This window comes from Oncorhynchus keta, chromosome 12 (assembly GCF_023373465.1).
Source record: "Oncorhynchus keta strain PuntledgeMale-10-30-2019 chromosome 12, Oket_V2, whole genome shotgun sequence".
NCBI lineage: Eukaryota > Metazoa > Chordata > Actinopteri > Salmoniformes > Salmonidae > Oncorhynchus > Oncorhynchus keta.
This window is the reverse complement of record NC_068432.1, coordinates 15,696,561-15,716,856: the sequence shown is the minus strand read 5'-3', so window position 1 is coordinate 15,716,856 and position 20,296 is coordinate 15,696,561. Positions and strand designations below refer to the sequence as shown.

General features: G+C 42.0%; 1 protein-coding gene across 4 annotated transcripts in view; it reads right to left on the bottom strand.

The window, feature by feature from the left end:
• The window catches only part of LOC118391036 (roundabout homolog 1-like), a 32,835-nt gene extending 13,662 nt beyond the window's left edge, over positions 1–19,173 (bottom strand). For 3 of the 4 annotated variants that reach the window (XM_035781975.2, XM_052457757.1, XM_052457758.1), the window contains exons 1-6: positions 18,775–19,173; positions 12,896–13,222; positions 2,283–2,440; positions 1,430–1,550; positions 773–911; positions 389–516 (exon numbers count right to left, since the gene is read on the bottom strand). In XM_035781975.2, coding sequence (XP_035637868.2) covers positions 389–516; positions 773–911; positions 1,430–1,550; positions 2,283–2,440; positions 12,896–13,222; positions 18,775–18,970 — 1,069 coding nt within the window. In that variant the 5' untranslated portion in view covers positions 18,971–19,173. Of the gene's footprint in view, positions 1–388; positions 517–772; positions 912–1,429; positions 1,551–2,282; positions 2,441–12,895; positions 13,223–15,605; positions 16,752–18,774 lie in introns of those variants that run through there. The other variant, XM_052457759.1, reaches the window with a different exon arrangement.
• Between the last annotated feature and the right edge of the window lie 1,123 nt (positions 19,174–20,296).

Here is a 20,296-nt window from a genome sequence, read left to right as displayed (position 1 = left end):
TGACCTTAATTGCCTACCGTCTGTAAGCTGTTAGTGTCTTAACGACCGTTCCACAGGTACATGTTCATTAATTGTTTATGGTTCATTGAACAAGCATGGGAAACAGTGTTCAAAACCTTTACAATGAAGATCTGCGAAGTTATTTGGATTTTTACGAATTATCTTTGAAAGACAGGGTCCTGAAAAAGGGCCGTTTCTTTTTTTGCTGAGTTGATTACATTTAGCTGTAAGGAAATAGGGAACGATAGGATAAACTTTGATTTCACCTAGTCGAAACTGGCTTAGACACACAGTCCTGCTGTACACAACATAAACACGGTACATTACATATTCAACCAATACACAACACATAAACGTAGCATTGAGGACCCAACCTAAGCGCTCTTACCCTCCACCACTAGCTGTGCACTGGCGGTGACCACCCCCACGTCGTTGACAGCTGTGCAGGTGTACCTCCCAGAATCCAGTGACGTCACATAGTGGATCTGGAGGCTCTGGTCAGGATTCACTAGATACCTACAGACATGACACAGAAATCAGTACAACATTCACTCTTGCAACTGCATGCAATTATTAGAAATCAAAGAATGACATATTATTGAACAGTATACTAAGTATTGCCTTTCATGACATATGTACTGACTGTGCTGTGGAGTAGCTGAGAGATTGTTTTTTTTTTTAATATTACATATACACCTCATGTCAATGACAGTTTTTAGTCCAATGTACAGTTAATGGACAAAGCTTTTTTAGTTGAATGCAAGAATCAGACCTGCCGTTGGGCAGAGGGCCCTGCTCGCGGATCCACTCCACAGCAGGCATGGGGTCTCCTTTAGCCTCGCAGTAGAACTGGGCAGACTCCCCCGTCCCCACCGACACATCCTGAGGCTTCAGCACCAACACCGGCTTGGCTGGGGATTGAGAAAGCACGGACAAATATGAAAAGTGTGGTTAGTCATATCATACCTCTATGCATTCAATTCCATGCTATCCCTTTTATCAATAGCAAACATTCTTAGCGGCATGACATACCTTTTCCACAATGTTGTGCAGACCCAAACTGTACTGTGCTGACTCAGTTCTTTTCACATTGTCATTTCCAGCAACAAATCAAATCTTATTTGTCACATACACATGGTAACAGATGTTAATGTGAGTGTAGCGAAATGCTTGCGCTTCTAGTTCTGACAATGCAGTAATAACCAACGAGTAATCTAACCTAACAATTCTACAACTACTACCTTATACACACAAGTGTAAAGGGATGAAGAATATGTACATAAAGATATATGAATGAGTGATGATACAGAACGGCATAGGCAATGGTGGATGCATAATCAGGCCAGCGCAGTACAGCTTGGCTCAGTAGTGCGAAAAGGTTATTGCTAAAACACTGATGTACTGTATATGGGATCAGGGTTTATCTTACCTAGGACAGAAAGACGGGCAGCCCTGCTCACTCTTACTCCCACTGTGTTGGAAGCCACACAGATGTACACGCCAGAGTCATTCTTCTGGGCTGGGGCAATGATCAACTTCCCATTCAGCGCCTATAGGTCACACGGGTAGCAATCACATATAGTAGAAAAGAAAAAAAAAAAGTTAATTGCAGAGGATAAATAGCCTTGTACAAGCCGTGGCTTGTGTGAGCCGAAACGGCTCATAGGAGCAGGAGCCTATCTCCTGTTTCTGTAGAGTGAACATCTTGATGTACAAGTACACCCCCTGGATGGGGCGATAGTCTATCACAGGGCCTTACCCCCAATCTGTCTCCTTAATGCTGAGTGCCAAACAGAGACGCATTGGGTCCCATTTTTTGTCTTTGGTATGACTCAGCCAGGGATTGAACTCTCAACAGTCAAATCTCAGGGCTGACCCTCTAGCCAGAAGGCCAATGAATATGCCATTGCAGAGGATAAATGATCATAATTTTTGGTCCAAGATGATAGGTCCTCTTTTATTAATGAAGAAGGAAAATGAATGAAGCAGCCTGTGGTTTTAATCAAACGTTTGTACAACAATGCCCTCTATTGGTAAAAGGATGATACCACATCGGGATTGGAGAAATAAGTAATAAACAAAACAGTAAATTTCAGCTCCTGCCACCTCTGGGAATTAACTAAAAGTATATAAATTCATTCAAATATGGAAAAAGCTACATGTTTTGAAAATGCATTTTCTGCAATGAAATGCAGACTGACAACTGTCCCAGTGTTCATTTCCAATTTCCAAACCATACAAACCCCCTAAAAAGCACATAGCTATGTTTAAGGAGGTCTCACAGTGTAATGCGAGTCAGTGTTGTTGATGGGGACCCCGTCTTTCCTCCAGGTGACGTTGGGTTCGGGGTGTCCCACCGGCGGGCTGCAGTTCATCACCACCACCTCCTCAACAGCCACCTCCACATCACCGGGCTGCACCCGGAAGTCTTCACCGAGAGCTGGAAGAAGACACGACAGAGGAGGTCCATTCATAACCAGTGAGTCTGAGACAAGCTGGTGCACAATGCCATAACAGTACATTGTATGAAAACGTCAAAGTTAGTCTACAAGCCTGTAGTTCACAAACATTGCCTGGGAAACGTGCCGAGCACAACACACATCACTGCATGCTTGAATTGTCTTCCCACAAATGAGAGTTTTGACCACCAAAAACAAGCAAGGCTTACAATAACCTCATCTAATGATTTTTTTTAAACAAAACCATTACCATACATCACACAGCTCCAAATATTCAGATATTCTTTACACGGAATACATAGTGCCTTTGTCCAGTGTCGCCCCATAAACAACTACATACAGTACCAGTCAAAAGTTTGGACACACCTACTCATTCAAGGAATTTTCTTTATTTTTACAATTTTCTACATTGTAAAATAATAGTGAAGACATCAAAACTATGAAATAACATATGGAATCATGTAGTAACCAAAAAAAGTGTACGTTCACCTACTCTGAATCTCACAAAGACACCAGACCAAAGGACATATTTCCACCTGTCTAATGTCCATTGCTCGTGTTAATGAACTTATCCTCTGCAGCAGTTAACTCTGGGTCTTCCTTCACTGTGGCCGTCCTCATAGTGCTTGATGCCAGTTTCAACATAGCGCTTGATTGTTTTTGTGACTGCACTTGAAGACTCTTTAAAAGTTATTGAAATTTTCCCGATTGACTGACCTTCATGTCTTAAAGTAATTATGGACTGCTGTTTATTTTTGCTTATTTGAGCTGTTCTTGCCATAATATGGACTTGGTCTTTTACCAAATAGGGCTACAGTGGGGCAAAAAAGTATTTCGTCAGCCACCAATTGTGCAAGTTCTCCCACTTAAAAAGATGAGAGAGGCCTGTAATTTTCATCATAGGTACACTTCAACTATGACAGACAAAATGAGAGAAAAAAAATCCAGAAAATGTATTTGCAAATTTTGGTGGAAAATAAATATTTGGTCAATAACAAAAGTTTATCTCAATACTTTCTTATATACCCTTTGTTGGCAATGACAGAGGTCAAACGTTTTCTGTAAGTCTTCACAAGGTTTTCACACACTGTTGCTGGTATTTTGGCCCGTTCCTCCATGCAGATCTCCTCTAGAGCAGTGACGCTTTGGGGCTGTTGCTGGGCAACACAGACTTTCAACTCCCTCCAAAGATTTTCTATGGGGTTGAGATCTGGAGACTGGCTAGGCCACTCCAGGACCTTGAAATGCTTCTTACGAAGCCACTCCTTCGTTGCCCGGGCGGTGTGTTTGGGATCATTGTCATGTTGAAAGACCCAGCCACGTTTCATCTTCAATGATCTTGCTGATGGAAGGAGGTTTTCACTCAAAATCTCACAATACATGGCCCCATTCATTCTTTCATTTTCACGGATCAGTCGTCCTGGTCCCTTTGCAGAAAAACAGCCCCAAAGCATGATGTTTCCACCCCCCATGCTTCACAGTAGGTATGGTGTTCTTTGGATGCAACTCAGCATTCTTTGTCTTCCAAACACGACGAGTTGAGTTTTTACCAAAAAGTCATATTTTGGTTTCATCTGACCATATGACATTCTCCCAATCTTCTTCTGGATCATCCAAATGCTCTCTAGCAAACTTCAGACGGGCCTGGACATGTACTGGCTTAAGCAGGGGGACACGTCTGGCACTGCAGGATTTGAGTCCCTGGCGGCGTAGTTTATTTAAAAAAACGTTTTTTAACCTTTATTTAACTAGGCAAGTCAGTTAAGAACAAATTCTTATTTTCAATGACGGCCTAGGAACAGTGGGTTAACTGCCTGTTCAGGGGCAGAACGACAGAATTGTACCTTGTCAGCTCAGGGGTTTGAACTTGCAACCTTCCGATTACTAGTCCAACGCTCTAGTGTGTTACTGATGGTAGGCTTTGTTTGGTCCCAGCTCTCTGCAGGTCATTCACTAGGTCCCCCCGTGTGGTTCTGGGATTTTTGCTCACCGTTCTTGTGATCATTTTGACCCCACGGGGTGAGATCTTGCGTGGAGCCTCAGATCGAGGGAGATTATCAGTGGTCTTGGTCTTCCATTTCCTAATAATTGCTCCCACAGTTGATTTCTTCAAACCAAGCTGCTTACCTATTGCAGATTCAGTCTTACCAGTCTGGTGCATGTCTACAATTTTGTTTCTGGTGTCCTTTGACAGCTCTTTGGTCTTGGCCATAGTGGAGTTTGGAGTGTGACTGTTTGAGGTTGTGGACAGGTGTCTTTTATACTGATAACGAGTGGAGGACAGAGGAGCATCTTGAAGAAGAAGTTACAGGTCTGTGAGAGCCAGAAATCTTGCTTGTTTGTAAGTGACCAAATACCTATTTTCCACCATAATTTGCAAATAAATTCATTAAAAATCCTACAATGTGATTTTCTGGATTTGTTTTTCTCATTTCGTCTGTCATAGTTAAAGTGTACATATGATGAAAATTACAGGCTTCTCTCATCTTTTTAAGTGGGAGAACTTGCACAATTGGTGGCTGACTAAATACTTTTTTGCCCCAATGTATCTTCTATATACCACCTCTACCTTGTCACAACACAACTGCTTGACACGCATTAAGAGGAAAGAAATTCAACAAATAAAGTTTTAACAAGGCACACCTGTTAATTGAAATGCATTCCAGGTGACTACCTCATGAAGCTGGTTGAGAGAATGCCAAGAGTGTGCAAAGCTGTCCAAGGCAAAGCCTGGCTACTTTGAAGAATCTCAAATATAAAATATATTTTGATTTGTTTCACACTTTCCTGGTTACTACATGATTGCATATGTGTTATTTCATAGTTTTGATGTCTTCACTATTATTCTACAACGTAGAAAATAGTAAAAAATAAAGGAAAATCCTTGAATGAGTAGGTGTGTCCAAACTTTTGACTGGTACTGTTTGTTCCTCAGAGGTCCTAAACAATTCATAGAGCAAACTTGACCTGTCTACAGTGACATAACCACAAGTACATGACAGACAACCCTGACCTCTTGACAGGAACAAGTCATGTTTACTCAATCATTAAGAGTAACTGTGAACCATTTAGGTTGAAGGTCTAAGGAGCTTCCTCCCACTATATCCAAAAGGACAGAAACTATGGCCTTTCACCTTGAATGTATAAATTACAACATGTTTAGGATGCCTGTTTAAATCTTCACTGATACCATTACATTGCAACACCAAATGGAATCATGAGACAAAACATTTTTGGACACACAATGGTCTAGTGCCATAAAGTACTAGTAGAATATCTCCAATCTTTTGTTCTTCAAAATATTAAGGAATGATCTTAAGCTGGAATTCTTTCAAATGTAGATACGTGTATTCTTCAACTTAATAATTAGCCGGAAATTAACTTAGTCCAACTCTTGAATTAACAGTGATGCATGGTTTATTGCTGTTTAGGCTACTTGTCCTAACCAATACAACTATACTGGCAAAGGTCACGATTGCACCATTATCTTAATGAAACTAATCCAGATAAATAAAGGTTCATTTCTAAATATACCACAATCCTTCTGCTACTGTTCTCTAAAGTACTGTTGATCTGCCAACTGAATCTAAATTAAGTACCACTGTCTATTATCCCAATGGCTCCACCACCAAATGTACTGCTCCAGGGAAGTTCCCCCAACAAGTCAATCAGCCACTAATTATACCATCCAGCTCAGGAATCCAGTGGTCTCTGGGTGACCCTGTTTTGGGTGCAAACAGAGGCTGGGGGTCAGGGGTCATTTAACAGTGTTTGTCCTGGAGAGGGGGTATTCATTGACATTGGACCCCCTTACTTATTCTCTGTAATCACAAAGACAATCTCGCTCTCTCTTCCTCTGGAGCAGGATTCTGTGGGTCTGTGGATACTGGGGGCATCCCGTTGACCTCAAAGATCATATATCAGCTTGATATAATGTTAAAGATCAGCATGGAGGTAGAGAGGAAGTGAATGGGACAGGATGTAGGAGCCACAAAGAGCCATACAACCAAGACAATAGAATGTATTCTAAGGCCACAGTTTCACATCCATCTGGCATAGGGTTCCACAGTCTTGGTCCTGGAAAGCAGCCTTGTGTGGTTTTGGTTCCATCTCAGTATTAGCACACCTGATTCAGCTAATCAATATCTTGAGTGGTTTATTAGTTACCGCACACTGTGGAGACTGATACATAGTCTCTTCACTCACATGATCCATAACAGTGTGATGGTACCTCTCTTCATCGTAGTGTGCAATTATTTTTGCATGGTATCTTGGCATTTACAGTGCCTTCAGAAAGTATTCATACCCCTTGACACATTTTTTGCCAATTTATTTAAAGAAAAATACAGAAATAGCTCATTTATTCAAGTATTCACACTCCTGAGATGTCAGGAGTAAATCTAAGAGCTTTGCACACCTGGGGCCTCATTTGACAATATTGGGAGGAACTATTCTAAAATACAACTTACGAAAAGGAATTTAGAATGTTAATACGCATAGAAAATGTTTGAGTTATCAAACAATCCTATGAGTGCACACCGGTAGGAGATCACCATTGATAAATACCAATTGTTCTCAGCCTCAGTGCACGACCATGGCTATTTGCATTTCGAAATGTCCCTAATTAACCATATATGGTCAAAATCATCCCTTTAAAGCATGTGGGGAAAATAAAATGGCGTACCATGACATACAACACCGCAAACAAAAAAATAATAGAAAAAAATAATTTTCCAAGAATGAAATACAGGTGCTAGTGTCAGAGATTGAGTACAACCAAAATATTATATTTGGCTCGCTCAGTTGTGGCTTGACCAGTAAAAATTCAAACATAGCAACAAAGAGAGGACCATTGAGCCAATTAGGTACATTAGCAATGGCAAATATACGTCAAACGAGCAGGAAACACTCATCAATAAGCCATCCATCCTCAACAGCTCCTTCCTGTAGGCGTAGAGGCCAACATAGCTGTTCTGCAGAATGAACGAGTTGTGCGTATCACCTGGCCACCACATTCAGCAGCGTCTTTTGCTCACCACATAACCTATCGCCTGCACATTAAGAGTGGAAACCTTTTCTGTTGACATAGCTGAAATCGTTTTAGGATGGCGCTTTTATGGTCATGTGGGTGCGTTCTATTGCTCCGTTCCTATTTGGGAACCCATTGTTGGCAAAAAAAACTAAAAAACTCTCGACTTCAACCTGTTGTGTGATGGTGTATGAAAATTGCATGTTACAGTTCGTTTTGCTGGTGATTGTATTCAAAACATTGAGGGTTGTGAGCAGTGGTGGTTCTAGCTTGTATGGCTCCCTGGGCGAACCCCCCACCCCGCCAACAAACAAAAAAGCACCATTCTGCACTAACTCCTTTTTATTCTGACATTTGGAACAACAAATAAATAATCGTAACATTTAAAACAAAATAAATAAAATATATTCAAAAATAAGACTCAAAAATATCAAAAAGAAGTAATATATATATATATATAAGTAACAAAGACAAATAAAAACACATTGTAGTATATAAATACAAATAAAAAAGATCATCAAATTATTACACTATTACCCTATAGCTAACAAACACACATGACACTAAATTGTTGGTTAGGATGATATCTATGAGGGTGCCCGTGTTTAAGGCTTTGGGGGGGTACCTGGTAGGTTCAATTTGAGTGAGATTGAGGGCATCAAGTTTAGATTGTAGGATGGCTGGGGTGTTAAGCATGTTCCAGTTTAGGTCGCCTAGCAGCACGAGCTCTGAAGATAGATGGGGGGCAATCAGTTCACATATGGTGTCCAGAGCACAGCTGGGGGCAGAGGGTGGTCTATAGCAGGTGGCAACGGTGAGAGACTTGTTTTTAGAGAGGTGGATTTTTAAAAGTAGAAGTTCAAATTGTTTGGGTACAGACCTGGATAGTAGGACAGAACTCTGCAGGCTATATTTGCAGTAGATTGAAACACCGCCCCCTTTGGCAGTTCTATCTTGTCTGAAAATGTTCTAATTTGGAATTAAAATTTCCGAATTTTTGGTGGTCTTCCTAAGCCAGGATTCAGACACAGCTAGAACATCCGGGTTGGCAGAGTGTGCTAAAGCAGTGAATAGAACAAACTTAGGAAGGAGGCTTCTAATGTTAACATGCATGAAACCAAGGCTATTACGGTTACAGAAGTCATCAAAAGAGAGCGCCTGGGGAATAGGAGTGAAGCTAGGCACTGCAGGGCCTGGATTCACCTCTACATCGCCAGAAGAACATAGGAGGAGAAGAATAAGGGTACGGCTAAAAGCAATAAGAATTGGTCGTCTAGAACGTCTGGAACAGAGAGTAAAAGGAGGTTTCTGGGGGCGATAAAATAGCATCAAGGTATAATGTACAGACAAAGGTATGGTAGGATGTGAATACAGTGGAGGTAAACCTAGGTATTGAGTGATGAAGAGAGAGATATTGTCTCTAGAAACATCATTGAAACCAGGAGATGTCATTGCATGTATGGGTGGTGGAACTAATAAATTGGATAAGGTATAGTGAGCAGGACTAGAGGCGCTACAGTGAAATAAGCCAATAAACCCGAACCAGAACAGCAATGGACAAGACATATTGACATTAAGGAGAGGCATCCTTAGTCGAGTGATCAAAAGAGTCCAGCGAGTGGAGTGGTTGGTTTGGGGGTCACTGCGATTTAGACAGCTAGCCAGGACATCGGTAGCAAGCTAGCATAGGATGGAGGTCTGTTGTCAGCCACCTCCTGCGCTCCGTCAGTAGATTAGTGGGGTTCCGTGTGGTAGAGGGGATTAGTCCATATCACACAACAACAAAAATAAAATAAAAACAATAGATATAGTTATAGAGGCCCAAGAAGAAACATAATAATAATAAAAATGAATAAATTGTCCGATTGTCTATTCTGAGAGCAGCCGGTAAGACAGCTAACGGTTAGCAGGCCGCAGATGGGCGTTCAGGTAACGTCGCGACGGAGGAGCCAGCCGGATCTCCTTCGGGTAGATAACGTCGGCAGTCCAGTTGTGAAGGCCCGGTGGGGCTCCGCGTAGGCGGCAAAACGGGTCCGGATAGGTGACTGCAGCCCAGGAGTGATTGACGGAGCTCAGGAGTGATTGACGGAGCTGGCTAGCTCCGGAGTAATTGATGTTTGCTCCGGAATCGACGAGAGCAGATAGACACACGGATAGCAGCTAGCTAGCTGCGAGATCCGGGAACGAATGTCCAGAGAGCAGTCAAAATCCAAGGACATGGAGAGAAAAATTGGTCCGGTATGTTCCGTTCCGAGCCACGCCGTACAAAAACTGGCGATAGATTTTCGAGCTAAAGGATAGCTGATGACCACAAACCGTGGTTAGCTGAATACTAACGATTTGCCAGTAAAGAAGCTAACTAGCTTCTGAACTAGCTTCTGATTAGCTTCTAGCTAGCTCCTGGCTAGCTTCGGGTTAGTTTCTGGCTAGCTTCTTGGAGTTTCTGGCTAGCTTCTGGCTAGCTTCTTGGAGGATTGCAGATTTGAGGTAAATAATACTTATTTATAAATATAAATTGGTGAGGCGGGTTGCAGGAGAGTGTTTTGAAGATGAGTTGATGGAAAATAAAAATAAAATGTATGTGAAAAAAAGTTGTAAATATACACAGGACACGACAAGACGAGGACAAAAGACGTCCGAACTGCTATGTCATCTCGGGTATATAAGACAGCTGCTCAGCAATTGCATGGTTAATACTGATGACAGCAAGGCTACTAAGGCATTCCTGTGACATGGTGGACCTCAGGTAGGATTTGATGAACTTTAGCTTTGAAAGGGGCCTCTCTGCTTGAGCTAAGGTGACTGGAAGAGCAAGAAAAATTCTGAGAGCAGTCCACAAATTTGGATACATTTGGGCTGGTTTTATATTATTCTTAACGATTTCACACAAACCAGAACAAAATGCAACAATATGTCTGTGAAAATATATATTCAAAGTATTGTGAATGAATTGTGATTTATTTGGTAGCATTTCGTAGTGTGACTGATTTTACTAATTGCATTAGTACTGTACAAAGTTAGAGGTGCGCTATTTGATAGATTTCCCCCTCTCTCCCTACCTCGGGCTTCCAGTGGGGAGACCTGAGGTTAACCTACTCCCGCCCCCCTCCCCATCTCGTACTTCTGTGTGGGAGACCTTCCCAGGCAGTTGCCTGCCTAGCTCACAAACTAGAATTAGGGCACCCACTCCGACAAGTTTAATTGACCCACAGTCCCACACAGTGACATAATATCATTGACGTGACTTGCAAATGAGCGATGGAAAACCGATCGAGTCAAATGTCACCATTACACATTTTTGGGTGAGGGCGCCCCGTGCCGCCCCTGGCAAGTTGCCACTCTGGGTGGCTGCCCATGTTGCCTATACCTAAATCCGCTACTGGTTGTGAGATGCCGATCGGCAAGCTCCCGCTGAAAAGTGCATGTTGCCAAAACCCGAGGGTGGATAGCACTTGGATTTGCACTGGAATGGCATTTGTCTTTTTAAAGTAGGTCTTAAATCCTCGCAAATTGGTTCATCAGATAATTTCCCAAAACCAATCTGTACTTTCTGCCAAAAACAATCCCACCTGTCTCTATAAACTTCTACGAAATGCAGCATGCCAAATCTTCAAATAGAGTGAGATCAGCCTAGTGCCATTTACCATTATCTCAGTCTTTTATAGTATTTCATCAATGGTTTCACTTTCACACGTGCCTCTAATTTAACAAATTACTGTATTTTATTAAAAAATATTATTGTGACAAATGCACTAATGTACTCAAGTTATATGACTGTCAAGATATGTTTCATGAATTCACAATGGAAATACAACTATTATTACTCTCAATTTTTTTTTAAATGTTCAACATATATTTTCCCCATTCTACGCTTGACAAGAAGTTCCCTTATTCCACCACTTGGCATTGAGCATTATGCATGGTCATAGCTGTGCATAAAGTTACTAACACTCTCAAGCAAACATGCGTATTGACACATCTCACACTTTGCGTGGAACGCATGGTTTATGCACAGATGTGCCTATACATGATTGATAAATGAGGCCCCTGGATTGTACAATATTTGCACATTGTTCTTTTAAAAATTCTTCAAGCTCTGTCAAATTGGCTGCTGATCATTGCTGGACAGCCATTTTCAAGTCTTGCCATAGATTTTCAAAAATTAACCAGGCCACTCAGGAACATCCAATGTTGCCATGGTAAGCAACTCCAGTGTATATTTGGCCTTGTGTTTTAGGTTATTGTCCTGCTGAAAGGTGAATTTGTCTCCCAGTGTCTGTTGAAAAGCAGACAACCAGGTTTTACTCTAGGATTTTGCCTGTGCTTTGCTCTATTCGGTTTCTTTTTATCCTAAAAACCTCCCTAGTCCTTGCAGATGACAAGCATTCCCATAACACGATGCATCCACCTCCACCTGCTTGAAAATATGAAGAGTGGTACTCAGTGATGTGTTGTGTTGTATTTTCCCCAAACATAACACATAACGCTTTGAATTCAGAACATAGAGTTAATTTATTTGCCATGTCTTTTGCAGTTTTACTAGAGCCTTATTGCAAACAGAATGAATGCATGTTTGGAATATTTGTATTTTGTACAGGCTTCTTTTCACTATCGTTTAGGGTAGCATTTCTGGAGTAACTACAATGTAGTTGATCCATCCTCAGTTTTCTCCAATCACAGACATTCAACTCTGTAACTGTTTTAAAGTCTCCGTTGGCTCATGGTGAAATCCTTGAGCGCTTTCCTTTCTCTCAGTAAACTGAGTTAGGAAGGATGCCTGTATCTTTGTAGTGACAGGGTGTATAGATACACCATCCAAAGTGTAATTAATAACTTTGCCGTGCTCTAAGCTAAGGGATATTCAATGTCTGCTTTTAATTTTACACATCTACCAATAGGTGCCCCCTTCTTTGCGAGGCATTGGAAAACTTCCCTGGTCTTTGCGGTTGAATCTGTGTTTGAAATGTACTGCTCGACTGAGGGACCTTACAGATGTATGTGTGGGTTACAGAGATGAGGTAGTCGCTCAAAAATCATGTTAAACACTATTATTGCACACAGAGTGAGTCCATGCAACTTATTATGTGACTTGTTAAGCAAATTGTTTACATCTGAACTTATTTAGGCTTGCCATAACAAAGGGGTTGAATACTTATTGACTCAAGATATTTCAGCTTTTCATGTTTTATGAATTTGTAAACATTTCTAAAAACATAATTCCACTTCGACATTATGGGGTATTGTGTGTAGGCCAGTGACACAAAATCTAAATGTAATCCATTTTAAATTCAGGCTGTATCACAACAAAATGTGGAAAAAGTCAAGGGGTGTGAATACTTTCTGAAGGCATTGTATGACAAGATAAATGCATGTCCATCTAGTTTGTAAGAATTCCCCACAGTCTTACCTGCGATATAGAGAGAGGCATTGCGGCTGGTGGCCTTGCCTGCGCTGTTCTTTGCCACGCACGCATACACACCCTCGTGTGACTGACTCCGCCTCCCAGGGACCACGTTGAGGAAGAACAGGCTGCCCTCTGACAGAACGATGGGTTGGCTGTCCAGCTTGTCCATCTCCAGGGGCTGGCCATTGCGGAGCCACTCGATGGAGGGCTCGGGTGTGCCTTCGGCACGGCAGGAGAGGGTGGCAGGGCTGCCTACCTTGACCACCACGTCTGAGGGGTGGTGGACGATAAGCGGGGTTACCTCCACTACCTCCGCCCTCAGCCTGGAACCTGGAGGGAACAAAAACAGTGGATGGAGGAATGATGGAGAAAATAAGGTTCTGTCAAAATAGGCTATTGCATCTGTTCATTCACAGAAGCTCTGGCAATAGTTTATTACTATTACTATGCATACTATTCATTTAGCAATGAATGGGGTGAGGAGGACGGGATCGGGCGTATTCAGGCTGGTATGGTCGTAAGCCATGGAACAAGAGTTGGATAGACTATTTCAAATTCATGTAACTCAAAACACTTTGAGGAACTAGAATAGCCATTCCATTTTAAAATGGCCCTGATATTATTACTGTTGTTTATAACAGTATACTCTAGTGAGCAAAAAGCTTACAGCACCTTGATATTCCCAAGAGGTCTCCCAACCAAGTAGTAACCAGTTCTGACCCAGCTTAGCTTCTGAGATCGGGCATATTCAGGCTGGTCTGGCCGTAAGCCATGAAATGAGAGGTGGATAGACTATTTCAACTTCATGGACACTCAAACAAACTAACTTTGCATTAATATCCCTTGGGACCTGATAGTAGGAAAGGAATGTACTGATTCATACAACCATTCTAGTAATATCACAAACAAACACAAGTCATGGATGACCTTCCATTCTTAACTCACGTAACGGGAGGCCCTGTACAATCTGATCTTGGGTCAGTGTTTTAGGCTACATGCGTCAACAAGCATCTCCTTTGGGAGTCTCGCCAATGCTTTTCGTGCCATAAGCAACTCCCACCTTCAAAAACAAGTTTTACTGTGTTGGAGAGCAACAATGTAGTACAGTATGACTCAAAGGCTAATGACAGATGGAGAGGTAGTGAGGCCAAAGTGGGACAAAGTGGTCTCAAACAAACTCTGCCTGAAGTAGTCTGAAGTGTGTGGTCCCCTTTTAAAGTGGAACAAGGGTATACTTAAGAGTCAGTAATAGTGGGCTTTTACAGTAGAGACACCACACCCAGAGAGTGGCCCCTAGTTCAGGGTCAGCTCACACACTTAAGTAAAAGCATCCACCACAAACAAGCATAGACACTGGCTACCAACAAACAATGTCTATTCTTAGGACAGCATCATTGGTATTCCATTGTTCGGCCCGTGGTGTTGGAGGAAGTGGGGGGATTCTGCTGTACTTCCTGTATGGGACAGGAAGCTAAACCAGTCGCAAGGCCCCCCACACACACACACACACTAAACAATAGAACAAAATTCCTTCACGCAAACACAATCAAGAGGGCTCAAAGGGAAATCTGTCACCTTGCACACTGAGTGCGTGGCTGTGGACCCCTGCTATTATTGCCCCGACGACAATGCCCTTATTTAGTGGCAATGTCAAAACACTATTGATGCTAAGGCTTACACTGGCGCTATGTACTATTGGGATAAAAATTGGACTCTGGCCATTGAGCTGTGGTAGGCTATATATATATGGTTGTGTTGATTTTGATAATGAACATTGCAACTGGAACAGTTATCTGATGGTTGCTTTCATCATGTACGAGATGATATGCTTTCAAAGACTGTCAAAATTATTTTCATAGGATTTCAGATGTGTTACAATCAGCTAATCTTAACACTAGGCTAGCCATAGGTCTACCCCTGATTGCGAGGTAAGACATTTTTGTCAGTGGCTTGCAAAGTTTACATTGTTTCAGACAAAGCTATTTCCTGAGGGAGAGCCCACACTTAAGTCATAAAATTATTTTGAAAAATTGAAAGCAGTTTCAATTAAATATTTGCATAATATGCATATTATTTACAAAACCTTAAGAGTAGACTAATACTATTTTCTAAATGGTCACTTCCATAAAGATTGGAATAACAATAGCCTAGTACTGTGTCAAACAGATGGACTGACTCGGAGGGTGCTGTAGCTGTTCATTCCAATTTGTAAGTCGCTCTGGATAAGAGCGTCTGCTAAATGACTTAAATGTAAATGTAAAATGACTTACTGAACAACAAAGTGCCATTGAAAAGTTGGAACATTATTTGACGCAAGCAGGGGAAACAAACAACCATCACAAACAGGAGAGAACTCTATTTGCTATGTATCACATATGGCTAAAGCCTGGTGTTAAAAAGCTTAGCCTATCAATAAACAAACGGTGTCTGATACCACTAGAAACGTATTTTGAGCATGAGCCCCATTCCTTCAACTAGGCCTCACAAACCAGGCCACAATAACAGAGCCATTGAAAAAAAGGGTGGAAATATAGGCAGGGGAAACTTTTATAATGAACTTTATTTACTCAAATTGCTAGCAATAATTAAATAAACTATAAAAGCTGATATGTCGCTCTGGATAAGAGCGTCTGCTAAATGACTTAAATGTAATGTAATGTTTACCATATGCCTACAGTACATTACATGTATCATATACAAATAACAGCCTTACCTGTAAGGTTTCCAAGAGCTGCGAAAACTACCAACATTCTTATAAACACCTGTTCCGTCATTTTATGTTAGGTCAACAAGGTATGTAAACAAATCGTTATCGCATCGTTCACCTATCTGGTGAATATTACTTCACTTGAGGTGGCGCGTTTCCTGTTTTACGCTCAAATCCAAGTTCCATTTGAGGAGGTTTCTTCTCCAGATTGATTAAGATTTTCCAGATAATTCCATTAGTGTTTCGTTTTCCATTCCATCACACATTGATTATCACCTTATCTAAATCCAAGAGAGCACCAATGCAATTAGCAACAGTCCCAAGTGACTACCATGCGAATAGAAGAGTTAGGCAAAGTGGCAACAAGTCACCGCCTAAAAAATGCGCCACTCCCCCGTTTTAATTCCCAGGCTGAAAATGTGTATTTCGTCGCATGAGTAGCTTATTAAGCCACCTTTTTCATCACCAACACATCATTGGGATAGTTGCAGAGGAATAAAAGCACTGCCATATAGTCTACACAGGATATAGGCTATTGTGGTTTACTTTGAACATACATCGTTTCCTCAAATGCAACACTTTTTCATAGAATAATAAGATCATTTGCATCTGGGGTACGTTGAAGCCTGTTTACATCTATTTCAATGTTCCCTCATTTGAAGTGCCAATTTGAGGTTATCACTTCGGTTAGCCTACAGCAATGTTGATCCTCGTAAGCTATATTGGTTGCTTTTATATTTGGTTGCCTGCATTCTTTGAATGATTATACACTGAGTGTACAAAACATTAGGGACACCTTCATAATATTCAGGTGCACCCACTTTTGCTCTCAGAATCTCATGGACTCTACAAGGTGTCGAAAGCGTCCCAAAGGAATGCTGGCCCATGTTGATGCCAATGCTTCCCCCAGTTGTGCCAAGTTGGCTGGATGTCCTTTGGGTGGTAGACCATTCTTGATACACACGGAAACTGTTGAGTGTGAAAACCCAGAAGCGTTGCAGTTCTTGACACACTCAAACCAGTGTGTCTGGCATCTACCACCATACCCTTTTCAAAGGCACTTCAACATTTTGTCTTGACCATTCACCCTCTGAAGGCACACATACACAATCCATGTCTCGAGGCTTAAAAATCCTTCGTTGACCTGTCTCCTCCCCTTCATCTACACTGATTTGAAGTAGATTTAACAGGCAACATTAATAACGGATCATAGCTTTCATCTGGATTAACCTGGTCAGTCTATGCCACGGAAAGAGCAGGTGTTCCTAATGTTTTGTACACTCCCGTGTAATACAGCCATAAATGTGGAATGGTCGTCTTTTTTTTGTTGAAAACAATTTGTAGCAGCAGTTCTGTCAACACTGCATGGAATGACAGAAAATGAGGAGGCTCCCATGCTTCTAAACAATACATGGAAATGACTTCATCTCATGTTTCATGAACTGGTGACATTCTACATCTCTTGCAGTCATATCTCATGGTTAATCATGGTGGAATTTCATCTGAAAATAAGACGTTGCAGAGCAAAAAATGGGAAATGCTAGGAATTGTTTTGTAGATAGAAGCGATCACAATAACATCTGCTCATGTCAATAGCCTTTTTCAACTGATTGAAATGACTTATGGAGAGGTTTGACTTGCTCTAGCCTACAGATGCATGCAGAGTAGGCCTTAAGAATAACAGATGCATTCTGATGTTTTCTTTTAGCGTTTAGAGTTTTAATTGAGACATTTTAATTGAACCAACATGGATACAACATCTCTCCTTTACACCCTTCTACAAAGACACCCAGATGTCATCACCTAGTGATACATTACAGCAGAAACAAGGAGGCCCGGCTAGAGCATAGCTGTGAGGAGAAAAGAAAAACAACTTTAGGAGCTAATAGATACTGATCCCAATTACCCCAAATCCTGTAAAAACAGGGCTCCCGGAGGGAGATGACGAGAAGAGAAAGGAAGAACTACCAATGGAAGTCCATTCCCTCCAACAAACACATAAATAAAGTGTTGTTTAGTGAACCGGCCATTGTTTCGGTCTAAAAAGGCCCAGTCGAGGTGACGGAAGCTTATATTGATCCAACAACTCAGGTTAGATGGTCCCGGCCAGCTTCCAGACATGTTCAAAAGGTTTGGAGAGGCTGAAGAAGGAAGGCTCGCTCTAACCACATGGCATGGAAATGATGTTGGGTTAAATATATATGCCATTTAGCAGACGCTTTTATCCAAAGCGACTTACAGTCATGTGTGCATACATTCTACGCATGGGTGGTCCCGGGAATCGAACCCACTACCCTGGTGTTACAAGCGCCATGCTCTACCAACTGTGCTACAGAATATGTGCTGAAGGATGGCTTCAAAAAATGTACCCAGTAGGTATTTTATAAACACAAAGAAGTTCTAAGTCAACTGTTTGAGGCACAATTGTTCCGAAAGAAAAGTTGAAAGAAGAATGCCATAAAACAAACTTATTGGCTGCACTTAATGAGGTCTTCAACAATTTTGATGGCAATTCAGGAACAAGAGGATGGATGAATCTTGGATGAATCTGACCCAAGTCGACTCATACTGGTTTTCTATCAATCGTCCAATACATTTTTTTTGTGTGTTTTCCATCTTAAAGATGTCATGCATTGGTCCACACACTGGGACACATGCTGAGTGCAATGTCTCTCATAACAGCTTGGGGCAGGCATAGCTGTCTCACTCTACAAAGAAATAATACACTTCATATGCAAATGACAAGCTTGCATAATTCATATAGAACTGATAATTTATGTATTTCACATTTCATAAGTAGTTAATTGGATACAAAATATGTATGGGACCAACATTCTTTAGACTTTGATTGCAAACTTGGTGATGTCATTCTGTACTATTTTTTGATACACCGACAGTCGATCAGATATACATTACCTAATCAGTAATGCATTATCAATAAGACGCCTAATTGCAGGAAAGCATTACTAATTCATGGTATAGCCTAACTCCACAACTTCTATACTGCAATGAACTGCACCAAAGATGGATATAGTGGAACATGGAGAACCGTCTGAGCTAATAGCATTAGCACTCCACAACACTATTGAGCTCATCAAACCTTCTTTACTATGGTACAGGTTTCCCTCAAAAGACATTTGAGCAAGGTCAGGGGGGAAGGAAGGGTGGTGCTTACCTTTTCTCCGGTGTGGCCTGTCCCTATGAGGCCGATGCTCCAATCGATGACGGACATGCTCCTTATGATCCTTGACCTGTGTCTTTGACCCCTCGGCCAATCCTGGCTCAAGTAGACAGGTGCATTGGCACTGAAGTGACCCTTCCGCCCAGGTATAGAGCCAGGTCGCCCAGAGCAGACACATTCCAACCTGCATCTTCTAGCCTCTGCGTCTTCCCTATCTGGGTGACAGCTCTACGCCAAAGCTCCGTGCCTAGCGCACAATCTCTGCCCCTGGTAGAGCCCCAACAGGCACATCTCAGCTAGTCTCTCCCCAGACAACTCTTAGACCTCCCTGTGTTAAATTATTTGGAGATTGTTATAAAGAATGTTTTTTCTTTATATTCCTTGCACCCTGGCTTTTGTGCTCCCCTTCCTTCCCTCCCTCCCTCTTTCTTTTTCTGCCTCTCTCCTTGCTCTCTCACTTCTCTTTCTCGGTGCCTCTTTTTTCTTTTTTTGGGGGGGAGAAATATGTTGGGGGGGAACAATGATTGAAAAACAAGTTCAGGCCCCATACTGGGAGAGGAGCGAAGAGAAGGGGACCAAGGGGTCCAGTCTCCTCCAACAGCATGTGTCATTCGTTCTGCACGGAGCAGGGGGACAGAAAACAAGGCCTGGAAGGGGAGGAGAAAGGGAAGAGAGTTTGGGGCAGGGGGAGGATACAGAGAAGCCTGTTTTACCAAAGCTTGATCAGTTCCATTAATCAAGTGTCTACCAGCTGACTGATCAAGTCCAGCACAATTCCACTTTCTCCACTCCGCAACATCAAAGGGATTGGATATGCATCACGCCTCCCCACCCATTGGTTTGTGTTCTGAGATCATTTTTTCAAGGGAGACTGACTAAAGTAGGCAGGCGGTATCTGTTAACGGTGTGCCCCCCTTTTCTGCCCATAGCGCTTTAGACCAAGGATTGGAGAGGGAGTGTTTCAGACCCTCTCTGAAAACTCTAAATGCATCAATGCAAGAAAGGGTAAGCCTTTGTTGGAGGATATTCATGCTTTTCCAACAAGGAATATTACAATATGCCATGAAAAGCCAAATGCAAGATGGAACAAAACTAGACATCAAGGCCGGTGCATTCTCATTTGTTGAGGTGTAGATAATTCATTTTCACCGGTGACAATTTCAATTTTCGGAGCTCACGTATCAATTATCTGGCCAGAAGAACGCCAATTCCCTTTGATAAGAAGGGAAAGGGAAAAAAAAGGGGCCACAAAGGGTTATTTTTTTCACTCGCGGTCTAACTTTAACGAGGCAACTCAAATCCCCATTGCCCACCCCCCACTAGTGCAACTAGCAAGGCAAATTTGTAGCCGCCTGCTCGCACAGTATGAGCCCTCGTACATCATCTTAGATCAGCGATCACAATCAGACAAAAGTTTTTTTTACAACGACCTTGTCGAAATGTTCTGGTCCGATGTTTCAACAACCACCATCCAGTCCAGCTGGTTGGAGACGAGAGGACTTGGGGGAACAGAGGT